Here is an 18,344-nt window from a genome sequence, read left to right on the forward strand (position 1 = left end):
GTAGTTTTCAAGATAAAACAGCCTTTTCAAATGGTAGAAAAATTAATTATAGGGCAATCTGAAAGAAAATCAATACATCTTAACATCAAGATAAAAAAGAAACTCAAAAAGGTTTAGTAAACATTAACACAACAGAAATAGAGTCATACTTTTCAATAATTACACAGAATGTAAATGGATTAAATGCACCAGTCACAAGACAAAGAGTAACAGAATAGATAAGAAAACAGGATCCTTCAATATGCTTCCTACAAAAGACACACCTTACACACAAAGAAAGATATAGGCAAAAAATCAAAGGAGGGAAAAATATATCAAGCTAATGACAGTCAAAACCGAGCAAGAGTGGTGATTTTAATCTCGATAAAATAGACTTTAAGGCAAAAACCAGCATAAAAGGGGAAGAAGGATATTATATCATGACTAAGCGGTCAACTGAACAAGGAGACATAACCATAATAAATATCTATTTCCCCAATGAAAGAGCTTCAAAATATATAAAATAAACTCTTGTAGAACCGAAGAAAGAAACAGAAATCTCTACACTAATAGTTGTTATTAAGTACCGTTGAGTCAGTTCCAAAGAATGGCTGTTGGGTCTGAATTGCCAACGTTGAGGTTCAAACTGACCTTGCAGGCCAGTGCATTATCCTGTAGTGCTGCACCAGGACTCCTAACACATGTTAACATGGATGACAGGGCAGGCTACACATAACAAGAGGGAGTTTGGCAAAGGAAAGATGAAGGCAGCAGGATAAACATGGAGGAGTGCATGAGTTAAAGGAAATAGAGTTAAATACCACTAACTGATGATACATGGAGGGGACTGCAAGCAAAGCATATGATTTGTTGAATGTAAAATGTATGATCTGCTCTGTAAACCACTCAATTCAGAATAAAATGCTTAAAAAAAGGAGAGAGAGGGAGATTCTGAAACTTGCAATAGCTACAGCACATGGAAGAAATGAAGTAAAGGAGCTGAACAGAAAATTTTAAACAACAGCTTTATAACACAAAGTATTAAATTGAAATGCACAAAATCCTGGAGTTAGAAAATCAAAAGGGAAGAACATGATCAGCATTTCCTAAGCTGAAAGAATGGAAGAAAATATTCAAGCCTTGACTTGCAATAATGAAAGATTCTATGATCAAAATATTGAACGATGCAGGACACATCAAAAAACGACTGAAGGAATACACAGAGTCACTGTACCAAAAAGAACTGGTTGACACTCAACCATTTTAAGAGGTAATATATGATCAAGAACTAATACTGTGGAAGGAAGAAGTCCAAGGTGCACTGAAAACAGCACAATACAAGGCTCCAGGAATTGATAGATACCAACTGAAATACTTCAACAAAATGATGTAGCACTAAAAGCACTCACTAGTCTAGCCAATAAATTTGGAAGATAGTTAGTTACCGGGCCATCTGATTGGAAGGGATCCATAATTTTGCTCATTCCAGAGAAAGATGACATAAACAGTGTGGAAATTATTTAACAAGATCATTATTATCATATGCAAGTAAAATTTTGCTTCAAGTAAATTAAAAATGGTTACAGCAGTACGTTGACAGAGAACTGCCAGAAATAATTTTAAAGAGGACTTGGAACACAGGTATGTCAGATGGATCTTGACTAAAAGTAGAGAATATCAGAAAAAGATTTACTTGTGTTTTATCAACTATGCAAAGGCATTCAACTGAGTGGATCATAACAAACTATGGATGACAGTGTGAAGAACATAAATTTCAGAATACTTCATTTTGCTCATGAAAAACTAGTACATAAACCATGAAACAGTTGTTCAAACGGAACAAAGAAATACTGAATTGCTGAAAATCAGGAAAGGTGTACACCAGGATATGTCCTTTCACCATATTTATCTGGATGTTGACAAATAATCCAGAAAAGTGGGTTATATGAAGAAGAATGTGGCAGCAGGATTAGAGGAAGATTCATTAACAACTTGCAATATGCAGATGATATAATCTTGCTTACTGGAAGTGAAGAGGACTTGAATGCTGATGAAGATCAAAGAATACGGCATTCAGTATGGATTGCATCTCAATGTAAAAAAAAACAAAAACAAAAGCTCTCACAACTGTACCAATAAATAACATCATGATTAACGGAGAAAAGATTGATATTGTCAGCAAGACTTCATTTTACCTGGATCTATAATCAATGCTCATGGAAACAGCAATCGAGAAGTCAAAGAGCTCTTTAAAGTACTGAACATCAAAGATATCAGTTTGGGGGCTGAGGTGTGCCTGACCCAAGCCATGATAGTTTCAATGGTCTCACAGGCACGTGAAAGTTGGACAATGAATAAGAAGACCACAGAAGACTTGATGCATTTGAATATGGTGTTGGCGAAGAAAACTGAAAATACCACAGACCGCCAGAAGAAGAAGCAATTCTACTTTTGTTGTTGTTAAGTGCTGCCGAGTCAATTCCGACCCATAGTGACTCTGTATAGGGTTTCTGAGGAGCAACTAGTGAACTTGAATCTCTGACCTTGCAAATCAAACAGATTTGCAGTCTGGTACATTAACCCACAACACCACAACAGGATTCCAATTCTACCTTGTTGTTGTTGTTATGTGCCGTGGAGTCGGTTCCGACTCATAGCGACCCTGTACAGGGTTTCCGAGGCTGGAAATCTTTACAGGAGCAGAAAGCCTCATCTTTCTCCCACGGAACAGCTGGTAGTTTCGAACTGCTGACCTTGCGGCTCGCAGCCCTATTCGTAACCACTACACTACCAGAGCTCCTTAGAAGAAGTAAAATCTGAACGTGCCTTAAAAGTGAAGATCGTGAGACTTCATTTCATGTACTGTGGCCACATTATTAGGAAGGACCAGTTCCTAACAAGGGGACATCATGCTTAGTAAAGTAGAATGCCATCAAAAAATAGGCAGACTCCCAACAAGACAGATGGACACAATGGCAGCAATGGACTCAAACGTAACAGTGACTTTGAGGATGGCTTAGGACTGGGCCAATATATTAACAACAACAACAACATACGTAAGGGTTTCCAAGGACAGCATTCTGACATCTGTTATCTATCAAGTCAATTACATTTCTGTGAACTGGGTTTTTGACACTTGGATATAAAATCTACTGTTTTATACATTCTTTGTACAACTTTTAATTTTGGTCCTTGCATGTAAGATTAAGAGGAATAAGGAAGCTATCTAAGATTTTATTGGGGCAGGGAGAGAAGAGAGACAGAAATCACAAAATTCTATAAAAACAATGTAAAAAAAATGACATATTAATATTTACTATAGCATGATTCACAAAATCAATAACTGGATACAAAGTAAACACTAATTAATATAAGACTGGATGAACTGCTGTATTTCTATATCCATGGAATAGTGTTAAAAAAGAATTTGTGTTATAGCAGATAATTAAGAAAAATTTACATGAAGGTGGGAAGGAGGGAAAAACAATAAAGTGAATAGAGGTATATACTGTTAACTGATAAAGCAGCTTACAATCATTGTAAAGGAGCTCTGGTAAGGTAGTGGTTACGAATTGGGCTGCTAACCTCAAGGTCAGCAGTTCAAAACTGCCAGCCGTACTGCGGGAGAAAGATGAGGCTTTCTGCTCCCCGTGAAGATGTGTAGCCTCGGAAACCCTGTTCAGGGTCACTATGAGTCGGAACCGACTCCACGGTACTTAACAACAACAACACAATCATTGTAATTACATGAAGTGTATGATTGTTGAATGTGGGACTGATGACAAATTGAGTAAACCTTCACTCAATTCACAATAAAAAGTTTAAAAAGTAGATTTATAGGCACAATATTAGCAAGAAGATAAAAATACAACGATATGAAAATATGCATAATAACAACAGAATTCTGTGTATATCTATATATACAAGATGGCTCTAAAAAAATTCATGAAAAAATTCCATTATCTTTTAATTACACTTTTCCACCACTTTTTGAAGCCCTTTTATGTGTGTTTAATGCCAATGGAAGATTATATGCGTATGGAGAAAATAAAATGAGGGACACTAGATTATGAACATGGATTGTGTTAGTACACAAGGCTGTAAGAGTGGTGGTTGACGTGAAAGGAAGGAAAAAAAATTAAACAAAAAAGACAACTGTAGATATGTTGCCTCATGTAACATTATAAATGTAAATGTGTGTATGAATGGACGATGCATAAAAGAAAAATGACCAAAATGTTGTTTCAGGGACTTGAGATTTCAGATTACCTTGTTATATTTTTCTTTATAGTTTTATATACTGTTACAAGTCTTAACAAGCATACAGTACTTATAATCAAGGGAAATAAGGTTCTATTGTGACAACTAAAAAAAACAACAATAAACTATAAATGGTATTGATCCTAGTACTTAGCTCAACCATTTCTCCCTGTTCTTCCTTCTCATTTCCTCTTAGCATGAAACTCTCCTCTTGTATCAGGAAATACTCAACTGTATATAATCTGTTCAAAAGATATATTTCCAAATGAATTTAGACAACAATGAAGTTGTGGCAGGGGGGTTGGGGTGAACACAATTCACAAGTTACAGGATGTACTTCAAAGTTAGTGTTCTGTTCTCTTCAGTGCTGGTGAGTCAGTTCCAATTCATAGCAACCCTGTATAGGGTTTCCAAGGAGCAACTGGCAAGCTTGAACCACCAACCTTGTGGTGCAAACCGACCTTGTGGTCCAGTGCTTTATCCCAAACACAGCATCACACCACAATTCCACTTCAATGTTACTCTGAAGCTTTTCGTTGACATTAGAAGCTGCTCTTAAAAGTATCTAGAACTTCATTTTCAGTAACTGTCACCTCAACTCTTTTGATAAACACAATCCTCATGGAGTCCTTAGGTGTTACATTAACAGACTGATATGTATTTCATTCCATATCAGTCCTAGTGTGGTGCTTGCTATAGGATAAACACTGGACTGCTAAACACAAGGTTGGTAGTTCAAACTCCTTAGAAGTCCTATACAGGGACACTGAATGTCAGAACCAACTCAACAGCACTTACCAACAATAACACCATCACTCACTGGTTATATGTGCAGAGAGAGGTAAGCTGAACCTTTCCTTCTCTAATCTGTTTCTCTTCCTCAGTCATTACCATGAAGTTGGAAAAGCGACACTCAATCACTTTTGCTTTTCAATGTCTTCAAATTATCTGTGGAGGGGCTCTCATGATGCAGTGTCTAATGTCCGTGGCTATTAATCTTAAGTTTGGTGGTTTGAATCCACCAGTTGTTCTACAAGAGAAGGATATGGCAGTCTGCTTCCATAAAGACTTACAGCCTTGGAAACTCTATGGAGAAGTTCGCCTCTGTTCTTTAGGGTCACTATGAGTTGGAATCAACTCCAGGGCAGTGAGTTTTGGTTTACTCAGATTCTGCACGTCAACAGATGCTAAAGACACTGTAGCCCATCTCTTAGAAGAAGGAGAATAGGGGCTATGACAGGAAACCCTAACTACCAAAATGCAGCACTTATGAGTTTGTTACAGATTATACATAATAAGAATTAAATTGTTTTTATCCATTTAATCTTCATCTTCAAAGTGGTACAGTTATAAACTAGTTTGTCAGCTGAGTTTTATGTAATACCCAAGAATTTATCAACAACAAATTAGGGTATTCTACATGTTTTAAACTCAAATGTAATTGTAGTTATCGGTAAATTCCACAAAATGGAATCTGAAGTATGTTCTTTGATGGTTTGAATGATTATATTATTCCTGAGTGTTTTGGTATACATACAAAAAACAAAACAAAAAAAAAAAACAACCAGAGGCAAATACTGTTGAATGATGATGCACGGAGGAGACTGTAATCATTGCAATGAAATGATGAGTGTAAAACCAATGTTCTCCTAAGTAAACTATCAATCAATTCACAGTAAAAACTTAAAAAAAAAAAAAAAGAATCCAATTCAGAAGAACTTCTGAATGTTCTGAAAGTTTAAGCACTTAAAAAAAAATAATTTGTTTCCCCATTGATTGTCAGAAAATCTGATGGGAAATATAGAAAATTTTCACTCACCATTATTACTTTATCTTGAGAGAAGTGGTGTCATGTCTGCCTATTGTTGTTAAAAGTACCATTGAGCCAGTCAGTTCTGGCTCATAGCAATCCTGTATAGAGTTTACAGGGAGCAGCTTAACAACAAGATGTTATATAACCTTTGGAATTAAAAATGATATTCAGTTTTGCCTTTTTTCCTGTCTGTCTTTTTCAAATTCTCTATAGGAATGGTTTCTGGAAAAAAAATAATAAATGTCGTTGTTGTTGTTAGGTGCCATCAAGTTGGTTCCGACTCATAGTGACCCATATAAGGTTTCCAAGGAGTGGCTGGTGAGTTTGAACCACTGACCCTGCAGTTCAAACTAACTCTGCAGTCCAGTGCATTATCCTACAGCACCCAACGACGATTCCTGATTATATATATATATATATTTAAAACATATCCACAAAGACTTTGGCAAAAAGAACAGTAGGAAAAAAGGTACCTTTGAAAAACTAGACAACTATGTCCGTTGTAGGCATCATGTGAAAAAGAAAATCTGAAATTACAGAAGCTAAAAAAGAACATGAGGAGAGCCTTATAAATACAAATTCCTTTCAAGTACATAACACTTCATGGCTCAAATAGCACTTTTACCTCTAACAGTGGGTTTCTTAAGTAAAATGGCTTTATAGTTTTATCTCCTGCTCAAGTTAATAAAGAGAACAGGGAAGTTGGAGCAAGAAGTACACACTACCTCTGCTGTGGAAAAACCTGAACAAAGGTGATTTCAAAACGCATGGTTGTTTTGAGACAGTCCTGAGTGGGAGACGAGGAGCAGTCACCAGTGGTAGTACAGTGATGGACTTCTCACCTTCCATGAGAGACCAGGATTGGAGTCCCAGCCAACACACCTCATATGTAGAAACCACCCAACTGTCAGTAGGGCCAACCTGTGGCTTTGATGCTAAACAGGTTTCAGAGGAGCTTCCTGACTAAGAGGGACTAGGAAAAACAGTCCAAAAATCAGTCCATGATCATACAATGAACACTGCCGGCCTTGCAGTTAGCAGGCCAATGCATAACCTAACTACGCTCCCAGGGCTTCTTACGTAACAACTGAGTAGGAGGTAAAAGATTTCAATTCCCTGTTTCCTGTACAGTCACACACAGTGTGTGGGATAGAAGTAACGTCCTATGGTGTTGTTAAGTGCTGTCAAGGCATTTCCGACTCATAGTGACCCTGTACAGGGTTTCCAAGGAGCAGTTGGTGAGTTTGAACCACCGACCTTATGGAGTATCCTACAGCACCATACCAGGACTAATAAGGCACAGCTTAGCCTTTTCTGCTCTTGGGATGCAGACTAAAGAGCTAGAGCTTTTGCAGCCATCCAGGTCCATGAGGTGACTTTGAGAGTAAAACCTCCCTGCTGAGGATGACAAAACAGTAAACACACAAGTCTGAGTCCTTGACACTGGGTTACCATGCCAGTCCTAAACCAGATGCCTTTTGGATTTCTTCAAAACGTAAAAGAAATTGTCATCTTGGATAAGCCACTATTCAGAGGGTTGGAGAGTATAGGGTAGGTTATACACACCGGTGTTAATCTTGGCTCTGGTGTCCTGACCATGATGTGAAGCTTTCTTCGAATCTTGTCTACTCTCAGTGTCTCCCTTCCTTTAACTGGCCCAAAGATGGGACCAAAATAACAAGAAGAATAAGAGTATAGTGAGTGACCTCATAAAGCACCATGTCACTTGTTATTTATTTACTTCTTATTTTTATGCTATTTATTTTTAGTAGGTAATGTGAACTTTTCAGAGCTCTCTCTAGACTAAGTAATGCAATTGTTTTTAATTTAGGTCTGGTGCTTGATGAACTTCGTAGGCCAGCGGTCCAAAGTAAAGACAAATCCTCAATCTTTTTTAAGTATTAACAATCAAAAACAGACTGAAATTGAAGCTCTTGAAGCATAAACTACTGAGGACCAAGAATGCCAATAAAATACTGTATGTTAGTTCTTTGATTCTATCCATCCCTTACTTGCCTTGCCTATTGTTCTTAAAGGAAGAGGGTGGCAATCCAAAGTAAATATGAATCATGGAACATTTATATTGTAGGTAATTAGGAAGTGTTGGTTATAACACTTATGTAGCCTAGTAAAAAAAAAGACAGAGTAATGACAAGCCCTCTTGAACAACTCCAGAGCCTCTGCACTGGTATTTTTTAAAAAAGAAAACAAAACACTTAGCCCTTCTTCTATTGCTTTTAGATATTTGAATATTTGGATCTGCTAGGAAGATACTGTCAAGGTAAACTAATTATCAAGGGTAAATTCTCATTTCTAACATACCAAAGTCTGGTATTAAGAAAACAGTCATTGAAAAAAAATAAACAAATCTGGCTAATTTTTCCCTACTGAGTAGAGGGACAAAAGCCCAGAACAGAACTTATTTTAGATCTTTTTAAGGATACACACATAAGCATTGCTCACAGACAATTATATTTCCCTCAAAGCTATAAACAGCTTAATTATAATAGCTTACTGTATGTGTGAAATATTAACTTGAAAAACAAATATCTTCATTACTTTAAAGACTTCATAGTTCATTTTAAATTCAATAACTCAATATTTCTTAAACAACCATTAAGCCATCAAACCCAAGTGGTATTTAAATACTTCAAACTAAGTTAAGAATTAGGAGAACCAATGAAAATAACTTACCCTATAATTGCAATTCATACATGAAACTGGAGAAAGGTTTGGGAGCACTGTTTTTGGTACCCTTCTTTACTACAATATAATGTGTACACAATGACTTTACAGGAAACACATTGTCTGGAATTAAGATACTATGGTTTCAAGTCAATCTTGGGGCTATTCTAGGAAGATGACAACTGTCCAAAATTAGCAGTGGTAGTTTTGTAACAGTCTTTGAATCAAGTGGCTTGCTTTGCTCAGAAATAAAGTTACTACTAGTGCTCAGAGAAGAAGGGACAATAGATAGTTGAATGGTTAACTTACTAACCAATTGGCTCTTTTTTTTTTTTTTTTTTTTTACTGTAATTTGGTTGACTAGTTTTTAAAAACTGTGACATTCTAATCCATGTACTGTAGTCTATGGGTAATGCAACTGCTATGCTGTGAACCCAAAGGTTGGACGTTCAAGTCAGTGCCATGACTGAAGAGACTGATAATCTACTTCCAAAACTACCAGCCACTAAAAACCCTATTGACCACAGTTCTACTCTGACACACAAGGTCACAGGTGTCTGAATTGACTTGACAACAATCCATATACTCGGGAGTCACTTAACCAGCATGATGACCAAAGATTAAGAATTTAATAATTCAAACAGGAATATGTAAAGCAGGCGTCTTACTTAATTGCAGAATGAGAAAAACCAGTGAGAGAGTTAATAATTTTTAAATGAGTTCTAAATACTAGAAATAATTTATTTAAAATATTGATCAAGACTAACTCTGTTGTCTGTTGTTAAGCCCCGTTGAGTCAGTTCCAAGTCTTAACAACTCCGTGTAGGATTTTTGAGGCTGTTAATCTTTGCAGGAGCAGAAAGCCTCATCTTTCTCCTGCAGAGCAGCTGGTAGGCTTGAACCATTGACATTGTAGTGAGCAGTCCAGTGTCTATCCTAGAGAATCACAGCATCCCCCAAAAGACTGACAACGAGGACCATTGTTTCACATCATAATGGTTTACTCCACCACTCATCTACTAGTGTGTTGCATTACAGTAGCTTGCATGTTGCTGGGATACTGCTGGAAGCTATGCCACTGATAATTGAAATCCCAGCAGGGTCACCCATGGGAGACAAGTTTCAGTGGAGTTTCCAGACTAAGGCAGACCAGGAAGAAGGAGAGGTGGACCACTTCTGAATGTTTAGCCACTGATAACCTTACAAATAGCAGTGGAACATGGTCAGATATACTGCCAGAGGATGAAAACATTATGAATAGCAGATACTCTCAGATTCTCCCTTCTCATCTTTACCAAGAAATCTGGAAGCCGGCTACCTGACCGAATGATTGAAAAGATCCATATCTGTGCACATTCCAAAGAGAGATGATCCAGTAGAATGCACAAATCATGAACAATATCATTAATATCTCATGCAAGTAAAATTTTGCTGAAGATCATTCAAAAATAGTTGCAATAGTATGCCAGAAACTCATTCAAGCCAGATTGAGAAGAGGACGTTGAATGAGAGATAGTGTTCCTAACGTCAGATGGATCTAGACTGAAAGCAGAGAATACTAGGAAGATGTCTACTTCTGCTATTTTGACTATGCAAAAGCTTTCAACTGTGTGGATCATGACAAACTATGGATAACATTGCAAAGAACAGGTATTCCAGAAGACTTAATTATGCTCATGAGGAATCTGTACTTAGACCAAGAGGCAGTTGTTCAAACAGAATAAGGAATACGAAATGATTTAAAATTAGGAAAGGTGTGTGTGCACCAGGATTGTATTCTTTCACCATTTGTATTCAATCTGTATGCTGAGCAGGATTTGAGAAACTGGATTATATGAAGAAGAAGGTGGCATCGGGATTTGCATCATTAATAACCTGCTGTGGCACTGTAGGATCAGCATTGGACTGCTAACCACAAGGTTGGTGGTTGGTGGCTCAAATCCACCAGTCACTGCTTGGAAACCCTATACAGGATCGGTTGCTATGAGTCAGAAGTGACTCAACAGCACTTAACAACAACACATGCAGATGACAAAACCTTGCTTACTAGAAGCCAAGAGGACTTAAAATCCTGATGAAATTCCAAGACTACAGCCTTCAGTATGGGTTGCACCTCAATGTAAAGACATAAACATTGCTCCATACCTGGACCAATAAATAACATCATGGTAAAGGGAGAAAAGATTGAAGTTGTGAAAGATTTCATTTTGCTCAGATCAACTATCAACACTCATGGAAAGTAGTAGTCAAGAAATTAAACTGCATATTGCATTAGGCAAATCAGCTGCAAAAGATCTTTTTAAAGTGTTCAGGAGGTAAGATATCAATTTGAGGATTAAGGTGCACCTGAATCAAGCTATGGTATTTTAAATCACCTCATCATACGCATGTGAAAGTTGGACACTGAATAAAGAAGACTATAAAACAACAGATGCATTTAAAATATGGTGTTGGAGAAGAATACTGAAAGTGCCATGGACTGCCAGAGAACAAACAAATCTGTATTGGAAGAAGAGCACCCAGGATGCTCCTTAGAACCGAGGATGATATGACTTCATCTCTCATACTTCAGATATGTTAGGAGGTATTATAGTCCTTGGAAAAGGGCATCATGCTTGGTAAAGTGAAAGATCAGTGAAAACAAGACCCCCAACAAGACGGGACTGACACAGTGGCAGCAACAATGGGATCAAAAGTAGCAATTATGAGGTTAGCACAGGACTATGCAGAGTTTCATTCTTTTGTGCACCATTCTCCTAATTGTTGTTATGCTTGAATCATTAATACTGCAGCCATTGTTTCAATTCATCTCATTTCAATCCATCTCACTGAGGTTCTTCCTCTTTCTCAATGACCTTCTATTTCACCAAGCATTATGTTCTTTTCCAGTGCTTGCTGTTATTGCTACTCATAGTGACCCTGTATAGGGCTTCCAAGGAGCAGCGGGTAGGTTTGTACCTTGAACCTTGAGGCAGTCCAATACTTATCCTATAGCGCCACACCAGGACTCCAGTACTAAATTGCCTTCAATTCCTGTTGTTAAGTGTTGTTGAATCTGTCCACACTCATAACAACCCTGTAAAGGGTTTCCAAAGAGCCTGTCATGGTAGGTTTGAACCACCAACCTTGTAGTTTGAAGTTCAGTGCTTATTGTCTAGTGCCACACCAGGACATCACCTTCTTTTCTCTCTTCTCCATTAAGTCTATGCCACTTCAGCCTTCTTTTTCCTTTCATTAACTCAACCTTTACTTCTCTACACCAGCAATCTTCAAAGTGAAGTACCCAAGGCGATCACCATCACAATTGGAAGGAATCCCCAACTCTGAAATGTACTTGTGCCTAAAATCTGCCCAGCCTGGAACTGGAAATGAGGTGTAGGGACAGGGCCTTGTCCTTCACTACCACCCACCTCCCCTTCATAATAAACCTTCTCCCACTCAAGTAATGCATTTGTTTTACGTACCTTAGCTCTTTTAAGATGTAAAAACCTCCAAGTGACAAAGTGGCAAATAAAAATGTTGATGTAGGTTGAACAATCAAGGACACCAATATTTGGGTAACAAATCCTTTTGTAAGTCATTTTCCAATTCTTTGTTTTAAATTACCTAAAACATTTAAATATGAAGAGCCTTATGGCCAAAAGAAAGCCAAAATAATTCTATTTATATACATATATTTATTGACAGGGTGATCAATAAAATAATTTGAAGCATAAAAATAGTATGAAATTCTATGCTACTGCTGCATCAAATCGGTTCTATCTCACTGAGACCCTGTATAGGGTTTCCAAGTTTGCAAACCTTTATGGAACCAGAAAGCCTGATCTTTCTCCTGAAGAGCAGCTGGTAGATTCAAACTGCTGACCTTGCAGTTAGCAGTGTGCAAAATTTCTAACTGTTAAGGAACTTTTTAGTGCATTTTTAAATTAGTGATATTGGGAATCAAATATAAATACTATCCAAGTTTTTTAAATGATGTAACAATTTAATGCAAAATTGCAGTTACAAGCTATGCAACTATTTAGGATGAAAAGTTTTAGCTATCAATTTTAAAACGTATGTGCAGAGTTTTATAGAATCTTTTAAGAATGACAGGAGACAAAAGCTGCAAGAATGCTGCTCTAGACCAAGTTTTCAGAGCTTTTCCAGGGAGAAATGAGGAGACAAAGACTAAATAACTACCAACTACCCAGTTTTGAGCCAAGATAACTTGGGGATGGAATAGGGATCAGTATTCTCCACACATTCTCCTTGGTCCTAAACACATTTGCAGAACCTACTTCCAGAGCTAACAGTTTCTAAAACTAGTGATCAGTTTCAATATTTTATCTTCATTTCATTGCTGGAGTCCTGGTTAGACTGTCACTGCTGAGATTTAGTTCACTCTCAAGGATAATCACTGGAGTGCCTGCTTTTCTTTGAGTTTTCCAGAAAGATCCATGAGACAATTCCATGAATGGTTACCTAATTGCATTTATTTCAACTTATGCTATTAAGACAAATCTCCCCATTGGGGATATAATAGTGAATGCATATGTCAGATGGACACTTCCTGAGTGCCATCTAAAATGCAAAGAATTGGAGAGTTCTTTACTTATTGTTTGTTGTTGTTAAGTGCCATAGAGTGATTCCCACCCACAGCGACCCTGTACAGGGTTTCGAGGAGCAGCTGGTGAGCTTGAACCACCAAAGCAGTTCAAATGGCTTTGCAGTCTGGTGCATTAACCCACAACGCCACACCAGGACTCCTTATTGTTTAGTGGGTGGTGGTTATGTGCCATGGAGTTAGCATCTTAAATATACAGATTGAGGATTAATCTGTAGATACATTTCCGTATCCTATGCACTCCTACACCTCCATTTTTTCCCTTCTTTCTCTCAGATTCCATAACCTCTTCTTCCCTACTGTCCCTCACCTCCTTTGAGCCATTCCTTTGGGAAGTAGAAAAGCATCAAAATATGATGGATCACTTGATTCCATGTCTATACTGTTTTAAAGGAGCTCTGGTAGCATAGTGGTTACGAATCGGGCTGCTAATCTCATGGTCAGCAGTTCGAAACTACCAGCTGTTCAGCGGGAGAAAGATGAGGCATTCTGCTCCCGTTAAAAGATGTATAGCCTCGGAAACCCTCTACAGGGTCCCTATGAGTCAAACTGACTCCACGGCACATACCAACAACAACACTGTTTTAAAAATAATGACTTTCTGGTCCTCAAATTCTGAGACAGTGGCGTTCTTTGAAGTAGACATTAAACCTACACTAAACCCATTAACATTTACTATGAAAAAGTACCAGTTTGTGATAAGAGGTCGATTTTCAGATTCAGAAAGATCTGCTTCAAATCTCATCCCATCATTTACTAAGACTAGACGAGTCTCCCTACAAGTCACTTTAGCTTCTTGATTCGCAGTCTTTAAAATGGGTTTGTTGAGGATCTGAGCCCACAGATGTCAAGCACCTATAAATATGCCCGCACATAGTAGAGGTTGTTGTTGTGTGCCCTAAGTCACTTCTGCCTCATAGCGACCCTGTATAAAGTTTCCAAGGAGCAGTTCGTGGGTTTGAACCACCAAGCTTGCAGTTAGTGATGCTGTGCTTATCCTACAGGACTCCAGCACATAGCAGATTGTTGTTGGTAAGTGCCTTCCAGTGGGGTTCCTACTCATAGTGATCCAGTATAGGGTTTCTGAGGAGCGGCTGGTGAGCTTGAAACACCAATCCTGCGATTCAAACCACCCTTGTGGTTCAGTGCTTTATGCCACAGCAACACACCAGGACTGGATAGGCAATTAATAATCAACAGTTAGGAAAAACAGATTTTCTTTAATGTTTCACAAAGGCTGTTCAAAAATAGGCAACAATTTCCAGTTTGCATAATGTTTTCCAATTTCTTTCTCATCTCTTTTAAACAAGTGATTTGGAAAATGACTACCTTTCATGTCTAACTATAGTGTGGCATGTGTGTTGTATAAATTCTACCTGCAGTTCTGAAACTGGCAAAGGACCATCACAGGACCTTGAAACTTGATATTTCATATATCATGTTTATAAATATGTCAGCATAGTATCCAATCATTACTGTGAAACATGTTTAAAAAGATGCACAGAATCTATAATTGATTTTTTTTAATCTACCCAAATTTAAATGTTAGGAAACACTCTCCTCCAAAAATACTAACAAATATTTTTAAAAGAGATACTCAATATTGTTAAGATGTGCTCATGGGAGTGTGTATGAATTTATAGCCCCTTTCTTTAAAGCAATCTGGCAATGCGCATGAAAGACCTTAAAAAGGAGTCACATATTTACTTGGCAAGTTAGAAATATAGCCTAATAAAAACAGAGAGATTTATGTAAAAGAGGATTCATCATATCACTAATTGTATCTACAAAAAGCTGAAGCAAACTAAAATTTACAGCGGTGATGGTTGTGTGCCGTGGAGTCAGTTCCGACTCATAGTGACCCTGTACAGGCTTTCCGAGACTGTAAATCTATACAGGAGCAGAAAGCCTCATCTTTCTCCAGTGGAACAGCTGGTAGTTTCGAACTGCTGACCTTGCAATTAGCCGCCTGATTCGTAATCACAAAAAACCAAACTAGTTTTCACTGCGTCAGTTCTAACCCATGGCTACCTGATGCGTGGCAGTGTAGAGCTGGGCTCCACAGGGTTGTCTATAGTTATTTCTGTTCTCCAGAGCCGACTGCCAAGTCTTTCTTTTGAGGTGCTTTTTGGTAGGTGCAAACCTCCAACCTTTCAGTTAGTAGTCCAAAAATTTGCCATTTGTACCATAATGTCTAGTATTGTAATTTCTGTTGTTAAGGTGCCTGTCGAGTTGTTTCCAATTAATAGTGACCTTATATAAGGTTCCCGAGGAGCAGCTGGTGGGTTTGAACCCTTAATCTTGGGATTAGCAGTCCAGTGCTTATCCTCCAGCATCACACCAGGAGCCCATTTGTCAAATGTTGTTGTTGTTTACTGCCATTTAATCGATTCCGACACATCGCAACACTGTATAGTTCCAAGCAGCGGTTGGTGAGCCTGAACCACTGACCTAACGGTCTAAATTGACCTTGCAGTCCAGCGCATTAACCCACAGCGCCACATCAGGGCTCAAAGGATTTGTAAATAAAAGCAGCAAGATATAAAGCTGTATTTGGCTATGGTTCTAAATATCTGTGTGTCCCTGTGATTCTCAAGTGGTAAGAAGAAAAATAAGAGGCACTTACAATAAAGAAAAAGGCTTACACAAAGTGTTCAAAATCCAGCCCATGGTTTCAAAGGGCCCAGTGTTAATACCTACTACCCACAAGCTAATTTAAAAAGAAGTGTGGGATAAGCACACTGCTGATTCAGACCCTTTTTATGAATGGCAGCAAGAGGAAAGTGGACAATAATATGAAAAGTTATATTTGAAACGGATATTCAGCTCTTTAAACTTCCAGTTTAATGAAGCCTTGAGGTGACTTTTACACCTCTTGTATCACTATTCTCTGCCTAGCTAATGAGTTTGTCAGAGTGTGCAGAGCTGAGAGGTCAGAAAAAGGTGAGGATTCAAAACTTTCCAATGTACACAATTTTGTACAGCAGAGGAGAAAATGAAATATTATGATTTTACACGCATACAGGTCTCCATACAAATATTTAAGTACCAAACACTTTACTATCTCCATGCTAAGCAGAAATGGATCGCCACACCACCTGTCTCCCCAACCCTTCCATTCAACAGCTACTGTCCTCCCCACTTCATCAGTGGTTTTACAAATCTTAGCATATTCCAATAACCCACCACCATCACCACCGGAGTCCTGGTGTGATGCTGTAGGAGAAGCACTGGACTGTTAACTGAAAACTGGTGGTTCAAACCCACCAGTCACTGCTTGGAAACCCTACATAGGGTTGCTATGAGTAGAAACTTGAATTGATGGCACTTGAAGAGCATCACCACCAACAACAACCAAACAAGACTAGCAAGGATGCCCAGATTATTTTCCAGCTTCCATGAACTTTCCTGCATTTAGTATTCACACCAGGATACTTCAAACGTTTAATCTAAATCCAGAGATAAGAAATAGAACAAAAATTCCTTTGGACATTTACACATCTCATGTTACCCACTCTTTTACTCCAGAAAACAAAGAGTAACCCAAGACGCTGTGATTGAAATGACATCTTTGTGCTCAGTGCACTGTGACTTGGCCTGCGTGGCTATAGTCTATCTGCCAGCCTGCAGGCCTGGGCCCAGGTGTTTTCAGCTGCCCCACTCTTTTCTGCAAACAGGCTAGAATCCAACGAACCCAAAATCAGCTCAAGTTATTCTGAAAACACAAAAGAAGGCAAAACACAGGTAAATTGCCACCTTACATGTTACAACTCTCTAACAGAAAGGTGTCTACTTGTTTGCTAGAACACACAGGCGGATCTACTTGTTAGCTGATGTCACACAAAAGAACAAACAGTTGGGGATGTTTGTTGGTGTCTGGTGGTCAATTTCAGGAAACACAAGAGTTTCTTAATTCTGAGCTCAGGTTCCAATTAATTTTCTTGATGACTTAATTTTTTCTTCCAGGCTGGAAATGCGTTAAGCTAATAATTAACCTAAACATGCCATCACGTCTGCTGTAAACATTTTCTACAGATAGCCCTAAATTACTTTCAGTTCAGTTAAACAAACCAACAAGCGGTAATAAAAGGTCTGAGAAACGTGATCTCTTTCATTGGTCACCCAGGAGCTTTCCTCTTAAATCTGCTGCTGCGCTCAAAATAAAGATGCCACCCAGAGTACAATTATTTTGGTAAGAAAGTTGCCCAAGATAACTCTTCAGGGTTTCCCAGGTTGAGTAATGCTTGCAGGCGGGTGCGAATGGACAGCTCGCCTCCAAGATTACAATCTGCGGAGGTTTCCCCTATGTTGATTTTCTTTCTTTTTTTTTTTTTTTCAAAGCGTCCTTTTTAATTACACTGCAAGGACTCTGCTTTCCACATCTGACCCTCTGCTGGGGGGGGGGGGGGGGGGGTTGAGAACAACGCCCCAGGGCTGCGGCAGTCACCCGAGCCAACTCCAGGGGTTGGAAGCCCACTCCCCCACTCAGTCCCACCCTCTAGGGCACACACCCGCAACCAGCCTGCGGTCCGCACCAGTCTCCCCTGCGCGCCAGGGCGGCCGGGACTCACCGCTGTCCAGCCGCGCGATCTGGGGCAGCCGGTAAGTGCTGACCAGCAGGTCGAGCGGAACGGCCACCGGGTTCCACTTCACATCCTTGAGGCTGCAGCCCATGGAGGGAGCAGGGTCCATCTTCCCCGCCTCCTCCTGCCCCGCGCTCCCTCCGCTGCCGCCGGCACCACCGCGTCTCGGCGGCCGCCGCAATTCGCGCTCGCGATCTAGGGCGCACGGGAGGCACCGGGCAGCTACGGCCGCTGGCAGCCCCGGGGCGCCGCAGCTGAGCCGGCCCGGAGGGAGGGGGCCCGCTCCCGGCTCAGCTACTGCTGCGGAGCATGGCTAGACGCCCCAGTGCCCTCAAGCCCGGGAAGGACTCAGAGCAGCCCAGCTGCCGCGGACGGCGGCGGTCGGGGTAACTGCGACGACTCCCGCTCCGCCTCCTCC

At 39.4% G+C, this 18,344-nt stretch overlaps 1 protein-coding gene across 2 annotated transcripts in view; it reads right to left on the reverse strand.

The window, feature by feature from the left end:
• The window catches only part of GAREM (GRB2 associated, regulator of MAPK1), a 248,827-nt gene extending 230,747 nt beyond the window's left edge, over positions 1-18,080 (reverse strand). For both annotated transcript variants that reach the window (XM_006835048.1, XM_006835047.1), the window contains exon 1: positions 17,915-18,080. In XM_006835048.1, the coding sequence (XP_006835111.1) occupies positions 17,915-18,035 (121 nt within the window). In that variant the 5' untranslated portion in view covers positions 18,036-18,080. The remainder of the gene's footprint in view (positions 1-17,914) is intronic.
• Between the last annotated feature and the right edge of the window lie 264 nt (positions 18,081-18,344).

This window comes from Chrysochloris asiatica, unplaced genomic scaffold, assembly GCF_000296735.1.
Source record: "Chrysochloris asiatica unplaced genomic scaffold, ChrAsi1.0 scaffold00015, whole genome shotgun sequence".
Taxonomy (NCBI): Eukaryota; Metazoa; Chordata; class Mammalia; order Afrosoricida; family Chrysochloridae; genus Chrysochloris; species Chrysochloris asiatica.